Genomic DNA, 24,210 nt, shown 5'->3' with positions numbered 1-24,210 from the left:
GAATACCATATATTAAAATAGAATAAAATACCATAGAATACTAAAGAATAAAATAGAATTGAATACTGTATAATAAAATAGAATAGAATACCATAGAATTGAATGCCGTATAATAAAATAGAATACCATAGAATGGAATACCATATAATAAAATAGAATAGAATACCATAGAATGGAATACCATATAATAAAATAGAATAGAATACCATAGAATTGAATGCTGTATAATAAAATAGAATAGAATACCATAGAATTGAATGCCGTATAATAAAATAGAATAGAATACCATAGAATTGAATACCATATAATAAAATAGAATACCATAGAATTGAATGCTGTATAATAAAATAGAATACCATAGAATTGAATGCCGTATAATAAAATAGAATAGAATACCATAGAATTGAATACCATATAATAAAATAGAATACCATAGAATTGAATGCTGTATAATAAAATAGAATAGAATACCATAGAATTGAATGCTGTATAATAAAATAGAATAGAATACCATAGAATTGAATACCGTATAATAAAATAGAATACCATGGAATTGAATACCATATAATAAAATAGAATAGAATACCATGGAATGGAATACCATATAATAAAATAGAATAGAATACCATGGAATGGAATACCATATAATAAAATAGAATGCCAAAGAATCTCCCTTACGGGGACACAGACAGCAACAACAGCTGACGGGGGTTCTAACCCCTCTCCTCTCCTCTAGCGTTGCCTTTAGTTGTACTGTAATAGAGGAATAGGAGGAGCACACAGACGGGTGGAAATGCACCCCAGTGTTTGTGTTTTTCGGTCACAAAGCCTAAATCTGAACTGCAGAGAAAACACCGAAGTCGCCTTTCTCTTCTCACTTCCTGTTCTGGTGACACCGGATGGCTCTGACCTCTTCCTCATACATTGTTGTCACCAGAACAGGAAGTCCTCTTTCCTTTAACATCCCTTCCCCCCTCTACTAGTCTCCTTCTGACAATGATGGATTTCCCAGCCTTAGAAATGGCATTGTTGGGGGAAGCTGTCCCTGTGGGGAGGTGTGCAGAGCGATTAAAGAGGATGTCTCTCGGTTGGTCTCCGGAAAGATGGCGGCGGTAGCTATGTTCCGTCGGATATGGCGACCCGGTCTGAATTGGTAACGAAAGTGACGTTTCAGCGCCGCCATCTTGCTACACCCCGCACTCCGCTACAGTAAGGATACACTGAGAAGGGGGCAAGCGGACATCTTGTTACACCCACCGGAGTTTCGCATTCCACAGTTAATTTTTAACAGGAGACGGAGCCTATGTGCCTAAATCCAGTAATAAAAAATCCGACAGACTGTTTAGATGTTAAAATTTGAAAGTAGCGGCAAACCTGCTGACCTCCCAGGTTTGCTAATGTGACAGAACACCTCTGATTTTAAAATTCAACATGTAAACAGTCCGTCTGATTTCCAAATACTGTATTTAAGCATTTAGGCTCCGTTTTGTGTTAAAAATAACTGTGGAATACAAAACTCCGGTGGGTGTAACAAGATGTCCGCTTGCCCCCTTCTCAGTGTATTATTACTGTGGAGGAGTACGGGGTATAGCAAGATGGCGGCGACGGGACGTCACTTCCGTTACCAATTCTGACGGGTCTAGTCAGCTGTCATTCAGTCATCACATGACCGGTGGTGATATTTCCTTTTCCGGTCAGCTGACCTCCCCCAGTGATCACATGACCGGTGGTGAGGATGAAGATGGCGGTGCTGTGTTCGGTGTTGGTGATGAGTTGTGTGCTGATGAGTTGTGTGCTGATGATCCGGGCTCAGGAGGAGGTGGAGGTCAGTCTGTGATACTTATATGTTGGGGGAGGGGATGTCATTATGGGATGTAGAATGTTCCCCTCACCAGGGAATGATCTCTATTATATCTCATACAGAGCAGACATGTATATTGTGTGTATATAAAAAAATCAGCTCCCAGGATTACAGCTCTACTATGGTACCTGGACTGTCTACATTGTACAACGCCACACATACTGTTGGTGATATACTCATTCTGTATAATACACAGAGGAGGGAGGAGTATTCATTTCATAAAACGCCCCCTCTCCCTTCCACCAGTGTGTCTCCCCCCCCCCCCTCTCCCTTCCACCAGTGTGTCTCCCCCCCCTCTCCCTTCCACCAGTGTGTCTCCCCCCCCTCTCCCTTCCACCAGTGTGTCCCCCCCCCTCTCCCTTCCACCAGTGTGTGTCTCCCCCCCCTCTCCCTTCCCCCAGTGTCTCCCCCCCCTCTCCCTTCCACCAGTGTGTCTCCCCCCCCCTCTCCCTTCCACCAGTGTGTCTCCCCCCCCCTCTCCCTTCCACCAGTGTGTGTCTCTCCCCCCCCTCTCCCTTCCACCAGTGTGTCCCCCCCCCTCTCCCTTCCACCAGTGTGTGTCTCCCCCCCCTCTCCCTTCCACCAGTGTCTCCCCCCCCTCTCCCTTCCACCAGTGTGTCTCCCCCCCCCCTCTCCCTTCCACCAGTGTGTCTCCCCCCCCCTCTCCCTTCCACCAGTGTGTCTCCCCCCCCCCTCTCCCTTCCACCAGTGTGTCTCCCCCCCCTCTCCCTTCCACCAGTGTGTCTCCCCCCCCTCTCCCTTCCACCAGTGTGTCCCCCCCCCTCTCCCTTCCACCAGTGTGTCCCCCCCCCTCTCCCTTCCACCAGTGTGTGTCTCCCCCCCCTCTCCCTTCCACCAGTGTCTCCCCCCCCTCTCCCTTCCACCAGTGTGTCTCCCCCCCCCCCTCTCCCTTCCACCAGTGTGTCTCCCCCCCCCTCTCCCTTCCACCAGTGTGTCTCCCCCCCCCCCTCTCCCTTCCACCAGTGTGTCTCCCCCCCCTCTCCCTTCCACCAGTGTGTCTCCCCCCCCCCTCTCCCTTCCACCAGTGTGTCTCCCCCCCCTCTCCCTTCCACCAGTGTGTCTCCCCCCCCTCTCCCTTCCACCAGTGTGTCCCCCCCCCTCTCCCTTCCACCAGTGTGTGTCTCCCCCCCCTCTCCCTTCCACCAGTGTCTCCCCCCCCTCTCCCTTCCACCAGTGTGTCTCCCCCCCCCTCTCCCTTCCACCAGTGTGTCTCCCCCCCTCTCCCTTCCACCAGTGTGTCTCCCCCCCCTCTCCCTTCCACCAGTGTGTCTCCCCCCCCTCTCCCTTCCACCAGTGTGTCTCCCCCCCCCTCTCCCTTCCACCAGTGTGTCTCCCCCCCCCCCTCTCCCTTCCACCAGTGTGTCTCCCCCCCCCTCTCCCTTCCACCAGTGTGTCTCCCCCCCCCTCTCCCTTCCACCAGTGTGTCTCCCCCCCCTCTCCCTTCCACCAGTGTGTGTCTCCCCCCCCCCCTCTCCCTTCCACCAGTGTGTGTCTCCCCCCCTCTCCCTTCCACCAGTGTGTGTCTCTCCCCCCCTCTCCCTTCCACCAGTGTGTGTCTCTCCCCCCCTCTCCCTTCCACCAGTGTGTGTCTCTCCCCCCCCTCTCCCTTCCACCAGTGTGTGTCTCTCCCCCCCCCTCTCCCACCAGTGTGTGTCTCTCCCCCCCCCTCTCCCTTCCACCAGTGTGTGTCTCTCCCCCCCTCTCCCTTCCACCAGTGTGTCTCCACCCCCCGCTCTCCCTTCCACCAGTGTGTGTCTCTCCCCCCCTCTCCCTTCCACCAGTGTGTCTCCCCCCCCTCTCCCTTCCACCAGTGTGTGTCTCCCCCCCCTCTCCCTTCCACCAGTGTGTGTGTCTCTCCCCCCCTCTCCCTTCCACCAGTGTGTGTGTCTCTCCCCCCCTCTCCCTTCCACCAGTGTGTGTCTCTCCCCCCCTCTCCCTTCCACCAGTGTGTGTCTCTCCCCCCCTCTCCCTTCCACCAGTGTGTGTCTCTCCCCCCCTCTCCCTTCCACCAGTGTGTGTCTCTCCCCCCCTCTCCCTTCCACCAGTGTGTGTCTCTCCCCCCCTCTCCCTTCCACCAGTGTGTGTCTCTCCCCCCCTCTCCCTTCCACCAGTGTGTGTCTCCCCCCCCCTCTCCCTTCCACCAGTGTGTGTCTCTCCCCCCCTCTCCCTTCCACCAGTGTGTGTCTCTCCCCCCCTCTCCCTTCCACCAGTGTGTGTCTCTCCCCCCCTCTCCCTTCCACCAGTGTGTGTCTCTCCCCCCCTCTCCCTTCCACCAGTGTGTGTCTCTCCCCCCCTCTCCCTTCCACCAGTGTGTGTCTCTCCCCCCCTCTCCCTTCCACCAGTGTGTGTCTCTCCCCCCCTCTCCCTTCCACCAGTGTGTGTCTCTCCCCCCCTCTCCCTTCCACCAGTGTGTGTCTCTCCCCCCCTCTCCCTTCCACCAGTGTGTGTCTCTCCCCCCCTCTCCCTTCCACCAGTGTGTCTCCCCCCCCTCTCCCTTCCACCAGTGTGTCTCCCCCCCCCTCTCCCTTCCACCAGTGTGTCTCCCCCCCCCTCTCCCTTCCACCAGTGTGTCTCCCCCCCCCCTCTCCCTTCCACCAGTGTGTCTCCCCCCCCCCTCTCCCTTCCACCAGTGTGTCTCCCCCCCCTCTCCCTTCCACCAGTGTGTCTCCCCCCCCCTCTCCCTTCCACCAGTGTGTCTCCCCCCCCCTCTCCCTTCCACCAGTGTGTCTCCCCCCCCCTCTCCCTTCCACCAGTGTGTCTCCCCCCCCCTCTCCCTTCCACCAGTGTGTCTCCCCCCCCTCTCCCTTCCACCAGTGTGTCTCCCCCCCCCTCTCCCTTCCACCAGTGTGTCTCCCCCCCCCTCTCCCTTCCACCAGTGTGTCTCCCCCCCCCTCTCCCTTCCACCAGTGTGTCTCCCCCCTCTCCCTTCCACCAGTGTGTCTCCCCCCCTCTCCCTTCCACCAGTGTGTCTCCCCCCCCCTCTCCCTTCCACCAGTGTGTCTCCCCCCCCTCTCCCTTCCACCAGTGTGTCTCCCCCCCCTCTCCCTTCCACCAGTGTGTCTCCCCCCCCTCTCCCTTCCACCAGTGTGTCCCCCCCCCCTCTCCCTTCCACCAGTGTGTCTCCCCCCCCTCTCCCTTCCACCAGTGTGTCTCCCCCCCCTCTCCCTTCCACCAGTGTGTGTCTCCCCCCCCCTCTCCCTTCCACCAGTGTGTGTCTCCCCCCCCCTCTCCCTTCCACCAGTGTGTCTCCCCCCCCCCCTCTCCCTTCCACCAGTGTGTCTCCCCCCCCCTCTCCCTTCCACCAGTGTGTCTCCCCCCCTCTCCCTTCCACCAGTGTGTCTCCCCCCCCTCTCCCTTCCACCAGTGTGTCTCCCCCCCCCTCTCCCTTCCACCAGTGTGTCTCCCCCCCCCTCTCCCTTCCACCAGTGTGTCTCCCCCCCCTCTCCCTTCCACCAGTGTGTCTCCCCCCCCTCTCCCTTCCACCAGTGTGTGTCTCCCCCCCTCTCCCTTCCACCAGTGTGTGTCTCCCCCCCTCTCCCTTCCACCAGTGTGTGTCTCCCCCCCTCTCCCTTCCACCAGTGTGTGTCTCCCCCCCTCTCCCTTCCACCAGTGTGTGTCCCCCCCCCCCTCTCCCTTCCACCAGTGTGTGTCTCCCCCCCCCCTCTCCCTTCCACCAGTGTGTGTCTCCCCCCCCCCCTCTCCCTTCCACCAGTGTGTGTCTCCCCCCCCCCCCTCTCCCTTCCACCAGTGTGTGTCTCTCCCCCCCCCCTCTCCCTTCCACCAGTGTGTGTCTCTCCCCCCCCCTCTCCCTTCCACCAGTGTGTGTCTCTCCCCCCCCCTCTCCCTTCCACCAGTGTGTGTCTCTCCCCCCCCCTCTCCCTTCCACCAGTGTGTCTCTCCCCCCCCCTCTCCCTTCCACCAGTGTGTCTCTCCCCCCCCCCCTCTCCCTTCCACCAGTGTGTCTCTCCCCCCCCCTCTCCCTTCCACCAGTGTGTCTCTCCCCCCCCCTCTCCCTTCCACCAGTGTGTCTCTCCCCCCCCCTCTCCCTTCCACCAGTGTGTCCGTCCCCCTCCCCCCCCCCCTTTTATATTGCTGCCTGTGCCCCCATTGGAGAGATTCATCCTCAACTGGGAGTGATGTGATATATGGTCTCTATACACTGACCGCTGACCCTCCTTTCTCCCCCCAGATCTGCAGCCAGTGCCCAGGGAGCCTACGCAACGGATCAGAAGTGGCCCGTCTATGCACAGGAACCCCTGAGGCGGAAGTTGTGGGTCGCTGCTGTGTAAAGCCTCCAGGAGGCAATATTATTGGGTATGCACCCTATTTGATGGGGGCTGGGAAAGTTATAGTGAGTAGAACAGGATCTAATCCTTTATTATCTCTTCTTCCTGCAGACTGGATCTCTGGAACTGCTCCATCTCCAGCCTGGACTCCGGGCTCCACCTTACCGCCGCAATCGCTGTCATGTGAGTCGTGGAGGGCGGGGCTTTAATTGTGATCTGCAAAGAGTGCTGTGTACCCTTTACTCATACTGTGTGCTCTCCACAGGGACCTTTCCCAGAATCCTCTGCAGGAGCTGCGCCAGGACTTCTTCCAGGGACTGACAGGCCTGCGCTATCTGTGAGTGTTAGAGCTCAGCTCTGTCCTCTGCGGTGTGTGTTTTCTAGCCCGCCTCCCTCCTCTGTGTCCTCCCCCCCCCCCCCCTCCTCTTTGCTGTATTTGTTGCTCAGCCCCCCCCCCCCTCCTTTGTGCCATCTTCGTTTGTTGCTCAGCCCCCCCCCCCCCCTCCTTTGTGCCATCTTTGTTTGTTGCTCAGCCCCCCTCTCTCCTTTGTGCCGTCTTTGTAGCTCAGCCCCCCTCCCTCCTTTGTGCCATCTTTGTTTGTTGCTCAGCCCCCCTCCCTCCTTTGTGCCGTCTTTGTAGCTCAGCCTCCCACTCCCCTCCTCTGTGCCATCTTTGTTGCTCAGCCTCCCCTCCCCTCCTCTGTGCCGTCTTTGTTGCTCAGCCTCCCACTCCCCTCCTCTGTGCCGTCTTTGTGGCTCACCCTGTTATTGCGCCATATATTTACGTATTTTCTCCCCATCAGAGCTCTGCCAGTGAACATCAGTTGCCCCGGAGGTAATGAGTCCTGGGGTAATGTGGAGAGAAGATCGGATGGCTGGATCTGCCAGGATCAGCAGAGTACCTGTAACGTCACTGGAGATTTGGGTGAGTCCTGGGGCAGGCTGGTCTTTTATAATGGACATATATAACAGGAGGGGGCAGGCTGGTCTCATAGACGGCATATATGGTAAGAGGGGCGGGGCTCATGTTAATCATAATATATATGGAAGAAAGGGGTGTGTCTTGTCTCATGTTACTTAACAACATATATGTATGCTTGTCTCCTCGTAGCGGTGCTGTGCCCAGAGAACTCCCTGTGCGCTCCCGATGGTCCGGGATACACGCAGTGCGTCTGTGCTGCCGGATTCACTGGCTACAAATGTATGAGAGAGGTGAGTCGGGGCTGTGCATGGGTGGGGCCTATGAACAGGTTGTGGGAATGGGAGCGGCCTCTGAAGGAACTGGGTCAGAAAGGGAATGGGGGAATGGGTGGAGCATGTGAACAGGCAGTGAATTAAGAGGGGGAAGTGGGCAGGGCCTGTGAATGGGGGTGAGAGGAAGGGAATGGGCAGCGCCTAATAATGGTCTTGGAATTGGGAGTGGAAATGGGTGGGGCCTGTGAATAGTATTAGAATCAGTAGGGAAATGGGTGAGGTCTGTGACTGGCTTTCGATTTTGGAGGGGAAGTGGGCAGGGCCTCTGAATAGGCTGTGAATCAAAAGGGGAAGTGGGAGGGGCCTGTGAATGGGCTGAGAGTCACAAGGGGGAATAGACAGGGGGGGGGAATGGGCAGGGTCTGTGAATGGACAGAGGAGGGTGGGGGAAATGGGCAGGGTCTGTGAATGGACAGAGGAGGGTGGGGGAAATGGGCAGGGTCTGTGAATGGACAGAGGAGGGTGGGGGAAATGGGCAGGGTCTGTGAATGGACAGAGGAGGGGGGGGGAAATGGGCAGGGTCTGTGAATGGACAGAGGAGGGGGGGGGAAATGGGCAGGGTCTGTGAATGGACAGAGGGGGGGAAAATGGGCAGGGTATGTGAATGGACAGAGGAGGGTGGGGGAAATGGGCAGGGTCTGTGAATGGACAGAGGAGGGGGGGGGAAATGGGCAGGGTCTGTGAATGGACAGAGGAGGGGGGGGGAAATGGGCAGGGTCTGTGAATGAACAGAGGAGGGTGGGGGAAATGGGCAGGGTCTGTGAATGGACAGAGGAGGGGGGGGGAAATGGGCAGGGTCTGTGAATGGACAGAGGAGGGGGGGGGGGGGAAATGGGCAGGGTCTGTGAATGGACAGAGGAGGGGGGGGGAAATGGGCAGGGTCTGTGAATGGACAGAGGAGGGTGGGGGAAATGGGCAGGGTCTGTGAATGGACAGAGGAGGGGGGGGGGGAAATGGGCAGGGTCTGTGAATGGACAGAGGAGGGGGGGGGGAAATGGGCAGGGTCTGTGAATGGACAGAGGAGGGGGGGGGAAATGGGCAGGGTCTGTGAATGGACAGAGGAGGGGGGGGGGAAATGGGCAGGGTCTGTGAATGGACAGAGGAGGGGGGGGGGGGAAGGGGCAGGGTCTGTGAATGGACAGAGGAGGGGGGGGGGAAAATGGGCAGGGTCTGTGAATGGACAGAGGGAAATGGGCAGGGTCTGTGAATGGACAGAGGAGGGGGGGGGGGGAAATGGGCAGGGTCTGTGAATGGACAGAGGAGGAGGGGGGGGGGAATGGGCAGGGTTTGTGAATGGACAGGGGAATGGGCAGGGTCTGTGAATGGACAGAGGAGGGGGGGGGGAAATGGGCAGGGTCTGTGAATGGACAGAGGAGGGGGGGGGGGAATGGGCAGGGTCTGTGAATGGACAGAGGAGGGGGGGGGGAAAGGGGCAGGGTCTGTGAATGGACAGGGGGGGGGGGGGAATGGGCAGGGTCTGTGAATGGACAGAGGAGGGGGGGGGGGGAATGGGCAGGGTCTGTGAATGGACAGGGGGGGGGAGGGTATGGGCAGGGTCTGTGAATGGACAGAGGAGGGGGGGGGGAAATGGGCAGGGTCTGTGAATGGACAGAGGAGGGGGGAGGGAAATGGGCAGGGTCTGTGAATGGACAGAGGAGGGGGGGGGAACGGGCAGGGTCTGTGAATGGACAGAGGAGGGGGGAGGGAAATGGGCAGGGTCTGTGAATGGACAGAGGAGGGGGGGGGAACGGGCAGGGTCTGTGAATGGACAGGGGGGGAATAGGAGGGGTCAGTGAATGGGCTGGGTCTGTGAATGGACAGAGGAGGGGGGAGGGAAATGGGCAGGGTCTGTGAATGGACAGAGGAGGGGGGGGAACGGGCAGGGTCTGTGAATGGACAGGGGGGGAATAGGAGGGGTCAGTGAATGGGCTGGGTCTGTGAATGGACAGGGGGGGAATAGGAGGGGTCAGTGAATGGGCTGGGTCTGTGAATGGACAGAGGGGGAATAGGAGGGGTCAGTGAATGGGCTGGGTCTGTGAATGGACAGAGGGGGAATAGGAGGGGTCAGTGAATGGGCTGGGTCTGTGAATGTACAGGGGGGGAATAGGAGGGGTCAGTGAATGGGCTGGGTCTGTGAATGGACAGGGGGGGAATAGGAGGGGTCAGTGAATGGGCTGGGGGTGTGAATGGACAGAGGGGGAATAGGAGGGGTCAGTGAATGGGCTGGGTCTGTGAATGGACAGAGGGGGAATAGGAGGGGTCAGTGAATGGGCTGGGTCTGTGAATGGACAGAGGGGGAATAGGAGGGGTCAGTGAATGGGCTGAGGGTCACAAGGGGCCTCCTCAGGCGACTGGGGTAGTCTTCCTATTCTTGAGGCATGCCACTTACTGGGCTACCTCCATCCATGGAACTGTTGTTTGTTCCCTCCATGTTGGAGGACCCCGCCATGACCAAGTTTCCTGTTTCAGACTCTGGTAGACCCCATTTAGGTGTTGCATTGCCTTCTTCTCTCCAGGAAGAGGTGTTTGGTTTGTGTCTTTTCAGGGATCCATCTGACCAGCCTGGGGATGAGACCTAATTTGTGTTCCTGCCTACCCTTGTGCTGGTGTCTTCTTTCTATCATGTTGATCTGACTCTTGAGTCCTCTGGTAGGCTCAGGGGTCTTGTCATGTACTTGAGATGCTGAGCTGTACTTGTACCTCACTAATGAGGTTGGTTGTCTGGCTAGACAGGTAGGGGTTTAGAATGTTTAGTCTTTGGACCTTCCGTAGTTGACCATGCTTCTTTTTTAGGGCCTGTCCTTCCTGGGGGCTCTTCCCAATGACCTGACTACTTTAGGCTGTGTGTCCGTCTCACCCGTTGGGAGTTTCTTATGATTCCACCATTGATGGGTTCTGGTTCACCATCTTCATACTGGCTAAGTTTCGGGTTCCCTTGCATGTGTAGTCATTCCTCTCTGGTGGCGATCTTCTCCATGATGCTCTGGATCGATCTTCTCCTCTCTTTTCCCCCAGAGTTGCCAGCTTCCCAGCTTCCCCTGTATGTTCTCTACGCTTCCCAGGCAGAGGGAGGGGCCCCTGTATGTTCTCTACGCTTCCCAGGCAGAGGGAGGGGCCCCTGTATGTTCTCTACGCTTCCCAGGCAGAGGGAGGGGCCCCTGTATGTTCTCTACGCTTCCCAGGCAGAGGGAGGGGCCCCTGTATGTTCTCTACGCTTCCCAGGCAGAGGGAGGGGCCCCTGTATGTTCTCTACGCTTCCCAGGCAGGGGGCCCCTGTATGTTCTCTACGCTTCCCAGGCAGGGGGCCCCTGTATGTTCTCTACGCTTCCCAGGCAGAGGGAGGGAGGGGTCCTGTATGGTCCCTGTATGTTCCCAGGCAGGGGGCCCCTGTATGTTCTCTACGCTTCCCAGGCAGGGGGCCCCTGTATGTTCTCTACGCTTCCCAGGCAGGGGGCCCCTGTATGTTCTCTACGCTTCCCAGGCAGGGGGCCCCTGTATGTTCTCTACGCTTCCCAGGCAGGGGGCCCCTGTATGTTCTCTACGCTTCCCAGGCAGAGGGCCCCTGTATGTTCTCTACGCTTCCCAGGCAGGGGGCCCCTGTATGTTCTCTACGCTTCCCAGGCAGGGGGCCCCTGTATGTTCTCTACGCTTCCCAGGCAGGGGGCCCCTGTATGTTCTCTACGCTTCCCAGGCAGGGGGCCCCTGTATGTTCTCTACGCTTCCCAGGCAGGGGGCCCCTGTATGTTCTCTATGGTTCCCAGGCAGAGGGAAGGGTCCCTGTATGTTCTCTACGCTTCCCAGGCAGAGGGAGGGGCCCCTGTGTGTTCTCTACGCTTCCCAGGCAGAGGGAGGGGCCCCTGTGTGTTCTCTCCGCTTCCCAGGCAGAGGGAGGGGCCCCTGTATGTTCTCTACGCTTCCCAGGCAGAGGGAGGGGCCCCTGTATGTTCTCTACGCTTCCCAGGCAGAGAGAGGGGCCCCTGTACGTTCTCTACGGTTCCCAGGCAGAGGGAGGGGGCCCCTGTACATTCTCTACGCTTCCCAGGCAGAGGGAGGGGGGCCCTGTACGTTCTCTACGCTTCCCAGGCAGAGAGAGGGGCCCCTGTACGTTCTCTACGCTTCCCAGGCAGAGGGAGGGGCCCCTGTGTGTTCTCTGCGCTTCCCAGGCAGAGGGAGGGGCCCCTGTATGTTCTCTGCGCTTCCCAGGCAGAGGGAGGGGCCCCTGTATGTTCTCTACGCTTCCCAGGCGGAGGGAGGGGGCCCCTGTATGTTCTCTACGCTTCCCAGGCGGAGGGAGGGGGCCCCTGTATGTTCTCTACGCTTCCCAGGCGGAGGGAGGGGCCCCTGTATGGTTCTCAGTAAGAGGGGGGGTCTTGTATGTTCTCTACGCTTCCCAGGCGGAGGGAGGGGGTCCCTGTATGTTCTCTACGCTTCCCAGGCGGAGGGAGGGGGTCCCTGTATGTTCTCTACGCTTCCCAGGCGGAGGGAGGGGGTCCCTGTATGTTCTCTACGCTTCCCAGGCGGAGGGAGGGGGTCCCTGTATGGTTCTCTACGCTTCCCAGGCAGAGGGTCCCCTGTATGTTCTCTACGCTTCCCAGGCAGAGGGAGGGGGGCCCTGTACGTTCTCTACGCTTCCCAGGCAGAGGGAGGGGGTCCCCTGTATGTTCTCTACGCTTCCCAGGCAGAGGGAGGGGGTCCCCTGTATGTTCTCTACGCTTCCCAGGCAGAGGGAGGGGGGCCCTGTACGTTCTCTACGCTTCCCAGGCAGAGGGAGGGGGGCCCTGTATGTTCTCTCCGCTTCCCAGGCAGAGGCCCCTGTATGTTCTCTCCGCTTCCCAGGCAGGGGGCCCCTGTATGTTCTCTCCGCTTCCCAGGCAGGGGGCCCCTGTATGTTCTCTCCGCTTCCCAGGCAGGGGGCCCCTGTATGTTCTCTCCGCTTCCCAGGCAGGGGGCCCCTGTATGTTCTCTCCGCTTCCCAGGCAGAGGGAGGGGCCCCTGTATGTTCTCTCCGCTTCCCAGGCAGGGGGCCCCTGTATGTTCTCTCCGCTTCCAAGGCACGGGGAGGGGCCCCTGTATGGTTCTCAGAAAGAGGGGGGGGGTTTTTGTATGTTCTTTACGGGTTTTATACTTTTGCGGGGAATGCATGAAAGGGGTGTTGGGAAGTTTCATTTGGAATCTAACGCTTGTTCTCCCCACAGGGCTCCTTCCCCACACTCATGTTTTTCGGGATCCTGTCCTCCGTCACCGTCACTCTGTCCATCCTGCTGTGGTGCACTCAGAGGAAGAAGGTGAAGAGTCTGTAGGCGGAGTCTGGCTGATGGGAGGAGGACATGTTTACACGCCTCCAATCAGAACGACCTACCTGAAAATCTATAGAACAGCTCAGACGGCGGGAGATGAGGATTGGTGTTGGTCCATCGCACGCACCCTAAGGACAGCCCACAAGGACCCCTTTTCATGACTGTTCGGGGATTGTTGAGCTCCTCAGTGCAGGACGGGGTTTTCTCTATGGATATATATCAATGTTTGGTGGATGGTGTAGGGGGCGGGGCCTTTGTTTTCTCATATATTCTCCTCTGCTGTACTTTTCTCTGTTTTATCCTCAATTTATATATGGCCGCCCTTCCCTGTCTAAAGACAAGTTTGTTACGGGTGGGGCGCTCATCCTATAGGACTCGCAAAGCCCCGGAACCCAGTGACGTTCATACCTGGCTGGTACTGTCAGTCCAGCTCTGTGGCAGTTACAAATAAATGTATACATTCCAGGAATGTAGTCACCGCCTGGCCGGTGCCCCCTCTCCCGCTGTTATGTACGTTTTATGGGAGGGTGGTCACTGCCTGGCTGGGACTGTCAGTCCAGCTCTGTGCAAAGGACAACACTACATACATTACAGCAGGGTTTGACAAATTTGCTTGGAATCTAGGAGCCAGGTAAAAAAGTTAGGAGCCAGAAAACGCGCCCCGTCCCGACGAGCTCGCGCGCAGAAGCGAACACATACGTGAGCAGCGCCGGCATATGTAAACGGTGTTCAAACCACACGTGAGGTATCGCCGCGATTGGTAGAGCGAGAGCAATAATTCTAGCCCTAGACCTCTTCTGTAACTCAAAACATGCAACATGTAGATTTTTTTTTTAAACGTCGCCTATGAAGATTTTAAAGGGTACAAGTTTGTAGGCATTCCACGAGCGGACGCAATTTTGAAGCGCGACATGTTGGGTATGAATTTACTCGGCGTAACATTATCTTTCAAAATATAAAAAAAAATGGGGATAATTTTACTGTTTTTTTAATTTAAAAAAGTGTATTGTTTTCCCAAAAAAGTGCGCTTGTAAGACCGCTGCGCAAATACGGCGTGACAGAAAGTATTGCAACGATCGCCATTTTATTCTCTAGGGTGTTAGGATAAAAAATATATATAATGTTTGGGGGTTCTAATTGGAGGGAAGAAGATGGCAGTGAAAATAGAGAAAAATTGAGAAAAATGACATTAGAATTGCTGTTTAACGTGTAATGCTTAACTTGTAATACCAACGGCCACCACCAGATGGCGCCAGCTCACAAAAAAAAAAGTTTTTTTTTTTCCCCACCTTCCAAGCCAAGTCGCCAGGACACTATTTCTAGTCGCCATGGCGACCGTGATTTGTCGAGCCCTGCATTACAGGAACCTGGTCACTGCCTGGCTCATACTCTCTGTGCCAGGGACAAAACTGTGCAAAAAACAGGGAGGTGTAAACTGTTGAACATTAAAGTGGAACTCCTGTGGGGAAGATTTTCCTAAAACTGGAGCACACAGAATACAGTGCAGCTCAACATGGTAACCAATCAGCTTCTAGCTCCAGCTTGTTCAATTAAGCTTTGACAATAAAACCTGGAAGCTGATTGGCTACCATGCACAGCCGTACTGTATTCTGTATTCCCCCCCGTGTCTCAGTTTTGCTTTGTTACCAGGACCTTCATGATCAGAGGGAGAAATATTTGAAATTTTGTATAGAATGTAAATTTTAATGTTTTATTTTTATGGATGGAAATGAAGAAATACTTGGAATCAATCTCTTTTTTTTTTTTTATCGGATTTATTATAATACTTTTGTCAATGATTGCGTCCCAATCCTGGGAGGACATCCTATAACCCCCCCAGAACAACAATACTCCCGCCATTTGGCCGTCATTTTTAAGTAGAAGAAGTTGGGTGGGAAGAAGTTGAAGACCCAAATGACCCCTTTTTGGAAAGTAGCCAGTCCAAGGTATTTAGTAAGAGGAATGGTGGGTCTGTCAATTTCTTGGCCAAAATTGTTTGGAAAATTGTAATAAAAAACAAATCGCAATTTATTTATTTTTTTTAATTTAACCACTTAAAAGGGATTGTAAAGGAAAAATATTTGTTTCATAATAAGCGTCCTTTACCTGCAGGCATTCCTCTTTTCACTTCCTCTGCTCGTTTTTGCTCAGAAGTTGCTCTATTTCTTCTCTGTTCTGTTCACTTCCTGCTTGTCTGATTGTTACTCACCACCGTGAAGGGAGGCTTTACTGCAGTGGTCAGTGACGTGCTCACCCCCTCCTGGGAACTACATCTGTGTGGCAGGACGCTCTCTACGTGTTAGAGACTTCAAGGAGGTGTGAATTACTGGGTGTGCCGCAATGCATACTGGGAAATGCAGTTCTTACATGAACGAGCGCCGCAAACCAGGAAGTGAATGAGAGAACAGAAACTAGAATGCCGGAGGTGATATAGATGAAGGAATTTAATAGGTATTTACTCGTTTTTTAATAGAATCATTACACTATTCTGTCTACCTTGCAGACATTAATTTTTAGGCAAACAATAATAATTTCCTTTAAGACCCGGACCAATATTAAGGTAAAGGACCAGGCCCCTTTTTGGGATTTGGCACTGTGTCGCTTTAACTGACAATTGCGCGGTCGTGCGACGTGGCTCCCAAACAAAATTGGCGTCCTCTTTTCCCCACAAATAGAGCTTTCTTTTGGTGGTATTTGATGACCTCTGCAGTTTTTATTTTTTGCGCTATAAACAAAAATAGAGCGACAATTTTGAAAAACATGCAATATTTTTTGCTATAATAAATATCCCCCAAAAATATATATATATATAAAAAAAAAAAAATGTTTCCTCAGTTTAGGCTGATGCGTATTCTTCTACATATTTTTGGTAAAAAAAAAAAAAAAACGCAATAAGCGTACATTGATTTGCGCAAAAGTGATAGCGTCTACATAATAGGGGATAGTTTTATGGCATTTTTTATTAATAATTTTTTTTTTACTAGTAATGGCGGCGATCAGCGATTTACCTTTACTTTTTTTTTTTCATTACTTTTACTTTTTTCATTACTTTTTTTTTTTTTTCATTACTTTTTTTTCTTCATTACTTTTTACTTTTTTCATTACTTTTTTTTTTCACTACTTTTTACTTTTTTCATTACTTTTTTTTTTTCATTACTTTTTTTTCTTCATTACTTTTACTTTTTTCATTACTTTTTACTTTTTTCATTACTTTTTTTTTTCATTACTTTGTTACTTTTTTCATTACTTTTTTTCACTACTTTTTTCATTATTTTTACTTTTTTTTTTACTTAGTTCTAAGCAACTCAGTTCCGCCCATTCAGCGATTATTTGTGATTGGTTAATCACATGGTACAGATGGGTTAGGATTGGCCCTGACAGCTACCAAACAGAGCTTATCACAATAGTACACAATAAATGGCATGAATCAACACTTTTCATTGTGTACAACTGTCATGTAATATAATCTGCTATGATTGGCCACAGTGATCACATGGTACCAGCAGTGGGGCCCATACAGTGATCTGTCATCGTGCGGGTGACATCATCTGACGACCTTTCCAGAACAACCGTTCTCCCGCCATTTGGCTGACATTTTCAGTAGACCGGGGTGGGAAGAAGTTATAGACCCCCATCGCTTTGCTCATTCAGCCCAGAGAATAGGGGACGTTTCCTAAGTGTTATGTGGGAGCTTATTCAAGGTTGTGACCCCGCCCCCGATGTTGAGGCCTGGTGATTGGCCGCGCAGGGAGAAGCACTGCATCCTTGTGAGGTCACATGTTTTCCCAAACTCCGAGGTTCTTGGGATTTCACAGAAAAGGTGAGTTTTCAGGTCTCTTTAAATCTGACCTCCATCCGTCTTGCACAGTTGTACCGGCTCCTCCTCTCCTGGACTGAAATGGCTTCCTCCGATTTCACTTGCACACTGTGAGCTTTTCACAACATGCATTCGAAGCCGCAGCAAGTCAGAGCCCACCTCATTTTCCTGCATGGAGGTCATCCATCATCATCTAGCGCAGGGGTCTCAAACTGGCGCCCCTACAATCCCATCATGCCTCTGGGTGTCATGCTTGTAACTGTCAGCCTTGCAATGCCTCATGGGACTTGTAGTTCTGCAACAGCTGGAGGGCCGCCAGTTTGAGACCCCTGAGATACTAGCCTTTGGGCTAGATTTAGCAATGATTTACGCCGGCGTTTCTATTGATACGCCGCATAAATTCAAAGCTGCGCCGGCGTATCTTCTTCCTGTATTCAGAAAAGCTAAGATCCGACTGGCGTAATTCTCTTACGCCGTCGTATCTTAGGCTGCATATTTACGCTGCCCGCTAGGTGGCGCTTCCGTCGATTTCGGCGTAGAATATGCAAATGAGCTGGATCCGCCGATTCAGAAACGTACTTGCGCCCGGTGGATTTTTTTTACGCCGTTTGCGTAAGGCTTTTTCCGGCGTAACGTTACTCCTGCTATATGAGGCATAGACAATGTTAAGTATGGACGTCGTTCCCGCGTCGAATTTTGAAAATTTTACGTCGTTCGCGAATAGGGCTTTGCGTAAATTACGTTCACGTCGAAAGCATTGACTATTTGCGACGTGATTCGGAGCATGCGCACTGGGATACGTTCACGGCCGGCGCCTGCACCGTTCGTGAGAAACGTCATTAACGTGGGGTCATGTTTTATTTGCATAAAACACGCCCACCTCTTGACAATTTGAATTCGGCCCGCTTACGCCGGCAGATTTACGCTACGCCGCCGCAACTTACGGAGCAAGTGCTTTGTGAATACTGCACTTGCCTCTCTAAATTGTGGCGGCGTAGCGTAAATAACATACGCTACGCCCGCACAAACTTATGTCCCCCCTACCTGAATCTAGCCCTTTGTATCCATGTAGCTGGCCCCGCCCATTTCATAAAGTGTATTTCAGTTATTTCAATCGGGGAGGCGTGGCCTTCATGCAAATAACAGCCTGCCTAGGAACACCTACACCTCCCAGATTGCCATACACCAATGGAGGCAATTTGATATTTGCATAACTCCTCCCAAGAGCCAACCCACTGCTTGAATCCAAGCTGAGGGCTCTTTAGAGTACTGAGGCAGCACCCTGCCGGCCCCTCCCACCATCAGTTACGCATAGATTTCCCTAAGATCCGACCGGCGTGTCTTACACCGTCGTATCTTAGGCTGCATATTTACGCTGGCCGCTAGGTGGCGCTTCCGTATATTTACACAATGAATATGCTAATTAGGTAGATACGCCGATTCAGAAACGTAGGTCCGCCCGGCGCATTTTTTTACGTCGGGCTTTTTTCGGCGTATAGTTACCCCTGCTACATGAGGCGTAGCCAATGTTAAGTATGGACGTCGAGTTTTGAAAATTTTACGTCGTTTGCGTAAGTCGTTCACGAATAGGGCTGTACGTAAGTTACGTTCACGTCTAAAGCAATGAAGACTTGCGGCGTAATTTCGAGCACGCGCACTGGGATTTTTTTCACGAACGGCGCATGCGCCGTTCGTAAAATACGTCACGTACGTGGGGTCACAGTGAATTTAAATAAAACACGCCCACATCATTTTTTTTGGTTGTTGCTGTATTGTTGTTCTCGACGCATCAAGGCCTATGGGTAACTGACTGCGTTTTGTACTTTTTTGTACTTTTAAGAATTTTAATAAATAAATCATCCCCATTTGAATTAGGTGGGCTTACGCCGACACACATACGTTACGCCGCTGTAACTAAGGGCGCAAGTTCTTTCTGAATACAGAACTTGCGCCCTAATTTACGGCGGCGTAACGTATCTGAGATACGTTACGCCACCCGGAAAGATACACCAATGTATCTGAATCCGGCCCACTGTGTAGACACGTGCACTGCCGAATAAATTTGTTAATTTTCGTTTCGTTTGTTTTTTAGTTTTTTTCAGAAGTTCGAAAAACTCTGAAGTTCGAAAAATCTGAAATTCAGACTTTTGAAAATTGGGAATTCTGAAATTCAAAAATTCGCAATTTAGAAAATTTACGAAATTTTCCAATTTTCACATTTCCGAAATTCACCTTTTTCCCATTTCCGAAATTCACCTTTTCCCATTTCTGAAATTCACGTTTTCCCATTTCCGAAATTCACGTTTTCCCATTTCCGAAATTCACGTTTTCCCATTTCCGAAATTCACGTTTTCCCATTTCCGAAATTCACGTTTTCCCATTTCCGAAATTCACGTTTTCCCATTTCTGAAATTCACCTTTTTCGCATTTCCGAAATTCACGCTTTCGCATTTCCGAAATTCACGCTTTCGCATTTCCGAAATTCACGCTTTCGCATTTCCGAAATGCACGCTTTCGCATTTCCGAAATGTCCAAATTTCGGAATTAACAAATTTATCAAATTTCGTAAAAAAAAATAAAAAAATCGGAGCTAAACGAATTGCACATGTCTACTGTGAGTCCAGAATGTAAAAAGGTTGTCACCACAGGGCTCTGCTATCAGAGTATGGAATAGAAGTGATGACGTCCTTCCCTTACTATGCTCTGATCTCACACCAACCCTCAGCAATACCGTGCCAGAGATCAATGTTTAGTCCCAGTCACTTATCCTACCCATCACCCCACTCTGTACAGCAAGGAATCTGTGGGGGCACTCCACCTCCTCCTGAACCATCACACACTTGTTTTTTTTAGGGTGCCACTGACTTTTGCCTAGCCCGTTTTTCATGAGTGGGACATTTTCCAAGCTTCCTGCAGTATGAGAATGGCCATTAATGCCATTCTCACCCCCTGTCTATTGTTACATGGTGCAGTGTAGTCCCTGTTACTGCCAGCAGGGGTCACTCCTGACACCTTTATACATGATGTGGTGTGGGGCTGTATCCACTGCTGCCTGCGGCATTCCAGCCCCAATACAGTGTACATAATAACTGCTGCTACCAGCAGGGGTTACTACTACTGTCCCTTAGTGCAGGGTGTAATGCTGTACCTGCTGCCAGCAAGGGTCACTCCTGTCCCTCGTTGTTTAGTGTAGCACCTGTCCCTGCTAGCAGAGGTCACTCTTGTCCATTGTTAGTGTCATGTAGTACTTGGCATTGCCAGCAGGTGTCACCCCTGTTCTTTGTTACAGTGCCCTAGGGGTAATTTCTGTCCCTTGTTACATGCTGTAGTGTAGTACCTGCCACTGCCAGCAGGGGTCAGTCTTGTCCATTATTACACAGTATCATGTAGTACCTGCCACTACCAGCAGGTGTCACTCCCATTCTTAGTTACACGATGCCCCAGGAGTCACTCTTGTCAAATGTTACACAGTGCAATGTAGTACCTGCCACTACCAGCAGGTGTCACCTCTGTTCTTTGTTGTTACACAGTGCCGCAGGGCTCACTATTGTCCCTTGTTACACAGTGCAGTGTAGTACCTGCCACTGCTAGCAGAGGTCACTCTTGTCTATAGTTAGTGTTATGTAGTACTTGGCATTGCCAGCAGGTGTCACCCCTGTCATTTGTTACTCAGTGCCCCAGGGGTCACTTCTGTCCCTTGTTACATGGTGCAGTGTAGTACCCACTACTGCTAGCAGGGGTCAAAGTCTTGTACATTATTACACAGTATCATGTAGTACCTGCCCATGCCAGCAGGTGTCACCCCTGTTCTTTGTTACACAGTGGCCCAGGGTTTACTTCTGTCCCCAATTACATGGTGTAGTACCTTGCACTTCCAGCAGGGGTTACTTTTGTCCATTATTACAGTGTCATTTAGTTTTTTTTATTGCCAGCAGGCAATCTTTCTTACACAGTGCAGCAGGGGTAACTGCTTTGGCTCGTTACATGATGCATGGTCATTTCTGTCCCTTGTTACATGGTGCAGTGTAGTACCCGCTACTGCCAGCAGGAGCCATTCTTGTCCATTATTACACCGTGTCACGTAGTACTTGCCCTTGCCAGCTGGCGTCACATCTGTCCTTTGTTACACATTCCCCCAGGGGTCACTTCTGTCCCTTGTTACAGGGTTCAGTGTAGTTCAGTGTATAAAATACGATAACATTATCAAAACACAGATGGCCACACCAAACACTCATTCAGATCGTACACCCGCTGGTAAGTAAGTGAACCCCTGGAAAAAAAGAAAATAAATGTGTGTGTGTATATATATATATTTATTTATATAAAAAAAAAAGTACACACACATATATATACCCTGTTTCCCCAAAAATAAGACCTACCCTGAAAATAAGACCTAGCATTATTTTCCAGGAGGGCTGCAATATAAGCCCTACCCCGAAAATAAGCCCTAGTTAAAAATGCTTGTAAAATCCTATAATCCACTATATTACAGTAGTTTATAATGTGCAATGTGTGTGTTTCTGTAATATAATTGGGGGGAAGAGAGCTCCGGCGGGTAACAGAAGTGCAGAGCGGCTCTATAACAAATGTATTTGGCACAATTATATTACAGAAACACACACATTGTACATTATATAATACTGTAATATAGTGGATTAGAGGATTTTACAAGCATTTTAACTCAGTTCACACTGGGGATTCCTGACAGGCAGGGAGAGAGAGGGGGAGAGAAGACAGCACATTACATGGTAAGACCTACCCTGAAAATAAGCCCTACTGTGTCTTTTGTTGGCATAATTAATATAAGACCCGGGCTTATTTTCGGGGAAACACGGTATATATATTTTATTTCATTTTTCAATTATATATTTTATGAATATATACAAATAAAATGAGAGATATATCTAATAATCAATGGGAATGTTGGCATATAGTTTTTTTATTAAAATATATATAATATATATATTTTTTTTAGAGAGCTATATCTAATGATCAATGGGAATGTCGACATTGGAACACATTAGTATTGTGTATAGAGAACGATTACAGACAATCCTCAATGGTTTTAGAAACAGGAGCCACAGAAGGAGCTTGCAGTGGAGTTTTGGAGTGGGGAGAGGATATGATTTTACTTAAAAAAAAACATTTATAGTGAAATCAAGTAAAATCATATCCTCTCCCCACTCCTAAACTCCACTGCAAGCTCCTTCTGTGGATAGATACGGTTCCTAAAACCATTGAGGATTGTCTGTAATCGTTCTCTATACACAGTACTAGTGTCACCAGCGGAAGTGTTCCAATGTCGACATTCCCATTGATCATTAATTAGATATAGCTCTCTCTAAAAAAAAAAGTATATATATTTTAATAAAAAAAATATATATGCAGACATTCTCATTGATTATTAGATAGATATATCTCTCTCATTTTTTTTTTTTTTATATATATATTAATAAAATATATAATAAAAAAAAAAAAGATAGAGATATATACATATATATACACACAAAAAAATTATATATTCTTTTTATATTAAAGCGGGGGTTCACCCTATTAATAAAAAAACATTTTTTTTTCTTCTAGCATAAAATGAGGCATAGTAGCGCGAGCTACAGTATGCCTGTATTTATTTTTTTATCCCCGTACTCACAGTGCAATCGTAGAGACAAGATTCCGACTCCCAGCGGGGAATGGGCGTTCCTATGGAGAGGGAAGGTGATTGACGGCCGGCTCTGGCACGTCACGCTTCTCCGGAAATACCCGAAATAGGACTTGGCGCTTCACGGCGCCTGCGCATAGTCTGTGCGCAGGCGCCGTGAAAAGCCGAGACCTGTTCCGGCTGTCTTCGGGGAGCGTGACGTGCCAGAGCCGGCCGTCAATCACCTTCCCTCTCCATAGGAACGCCCATTCCCCGCGGGGAGTCGGAATCTTGTCTCTACGATTGCACTGTGAGTACGGGGATAAAAAAATAAAGACAGGCATACTGTAGCTCGCGCTACTATGCCTCATTTTATGCTAAAAAGATGTTAATAAGGGTGAACCACCGCTTTAATATAAAAAATATTCTTCACTTACTTGCCAGCGGGTGTACGGTCTGAATGAGGGTTGAATGTTTGGTGTGGCCATCTGTGTTTCGATAACATTTATATTCATGTGGTGGTGGTGGTAATTGGCTCTTTTTGAATAATATTTTGGTGGAATTGTTTTCAATAATCATATTTTTTTTTTTTTTTTGCCATTACCAGTTTGTTCCATTTTGAAGAATCCTTTCTGGACCTTTGGTCCCCCCCCAATATGCTCATTTGATTAGGAGGAACACACCTAATCATTAGTCTGTACACATTTAGATGAGATTGTCTTTGTTTCTGGGCTGCGGAAGTGTTATCATCTACACCAGGGATATGCAACTAGCGGACCTCCAGCTGATGCAGAACTACAAGTCCCATGAGGCATTGCAGGACTCCGACAGCCACAAGCATGACACCCAGAGGCATGATGGGACTTGTAGTTTTGCAACAGCTGGAGGTCCGCTAATTGCATATCCCTGATCTACACTCTTCCCCGCCCAGCAACATTGAGGCTCCTTTGATTACCTTTTTTTTGTTACAGTGCAGTACCTACTGTGTACAGCAGGGGTCGTTCCTGTCCTTTTTGGTTACATAAAATCATATAGTACCCTCTGTGGTCAATAGGTGTCACTCCTCCCATGTTCTGCCAAATAGTACAGTGGTCATCAACTCCTGTCCTCAGGGCCCACTAACAGGCCAGGTTTGCAAGATAACTGAAATACATGACAGGTGATCTCATTTGCTGCTCAGTGGTTGCAGTATTCTAGTCTGCATCTCCCCAAGGTAATACATAAAACCTGGCCTGTTAGTGGGCCCTGAGGACAGGAGTTGATGACCACTGAAATAGTGCATCTCATCGGATAATGCCTCCGACAATCTGCTCATGACGCAACGTCACGCCAGCTCTCTATATATGAGAAATGGGAGTAAAAGTACCTACTGTGTACAGCAGGGGTCGCTCCTGTCCTTTTTGGTTATAGAAATACCATATAGCAGTGTTTCTCAACTCCATTCCTCAAGGCGCCCCAACAGGTCATGTTTTCAGGCTTTCCACAGGTGATTTGATCAGTTTCACTGCCTTAGTAATTACCCCAGCCGTTTCATCTGAGGAAAATCATGAAAACACGACCTGTTGGGGAAGCTTGAGGACTGGAGTTGAGAAACACCACAATATAGTACCCTCTGTGGTCAAAAAGGGGGTCACTCCTCCAATGTTCTGTCAAAAAGTGCATCTCGTCAGAAAATGCCTCCGACGATCTGCGCATGACGCAACGTCACTCTCGTGATCAGCTGGCGTGATGTCGACACTGCGCATGCGCAGATCATCGGAGGCATTATCCGACGATAAGCAAAGTGCGGCGTTCTGACGAATAGTGCAGATTTTCTTCTGCTTGTCACGTGATCGGTGATGTCTCGCGCATGCGCAGAGAGCGAAACAGAATGGGGACGATTCAATTCTCCCTCCATGCTTTGCTAATCGTTAAATACCTGAGACGATCTGCGCAATGCACACTAGGGTGACCACATTTCCAAACTGCCATTCAGGGACACACCCCCTCTCTCACCTTACCCCAAAAAAAGATGAGGGGGGTGGGGGAATGTAGTC

General features: G+C 50.8%; 1 protein-coding gene across 1 annotated transcript; it reads left to right on the top strand.

The window, feature by feature from the left end:
* The first annotated feature begins 1,669 nt into the window (after window positions 1-1,669).
* ATRAID (all-trans retinoic acid induced differentiation factor) lies at window positions 1,670-13,106 on the top strand. The gene is made up of 7 exons (XM_040348005.1): window positions 1,670-1,825; window positions 6,072-6,196; window positions 6,280-6,351; window positions 6,434-6,505; window positions 6,972-7,093; window positions 7,280-7,380; window positions 12,618-13,106. The coding sequence occupies exons 1-7, from the start codon at window positions 1,736-1,738 to the stop codon at window positions 12,720-12,722; spliced, it is 687 nt and encodes a 228-aa protein (XP_040203939.1). The 5' UTR covers window positions 1,670-1,735; the 3' UTR covers window positions 12,723-13,106.
* The last annotated feature ends 11,104 nt before the right edge of the window (window positions 13,107-24,210 follow it).

Source organism: Rana temporaria, chromosome 4, assembly GCF_905171775.1.
Source record: "Rana temporaria chromosome 4, aRanTem1.1, whole genome shotgun sequence".
Classification (NCBI taxonomy): domain Eukaryota; kingdom Metazoa; phylum Chordata; class Amphibia; order Anura; family Ranidae; genus Rana; species Rana temporaria.
Note: the sequence above shows the minus strand (reverse complement) of the source record. Positions and strands in the feature narration are given on the sequence as shown.

What these genes read in the sequence shown, in the direction of transcription:
- ATRAID (XM_040348005.1), top strand. Translation starts at nt 1,736, where the DNA reads ATGAAGATGGCGGTGCTGTGTTCGGTGTTGGTGATGAGTTGTGTGCTG. An exon ending in GGGCTCAGGAGGAGGTGGAG is followed by an intron (nt 1,826 to 6,071) that starts GTCAGTCTGTGA and finishes TTCTCCCCCCAG; the next exon opens with ATCTGCAGCCAGTGCCCAGG. An exon ending in ACCGCCGCAATCGCTGTCAT is followed by an intron (nt 6,352 to 6,433) that starts GTGAGTCGTGGA and finishes TGCTCTCCACAG; the next exon opens with GGACCTTTCCCAGAATCCTC.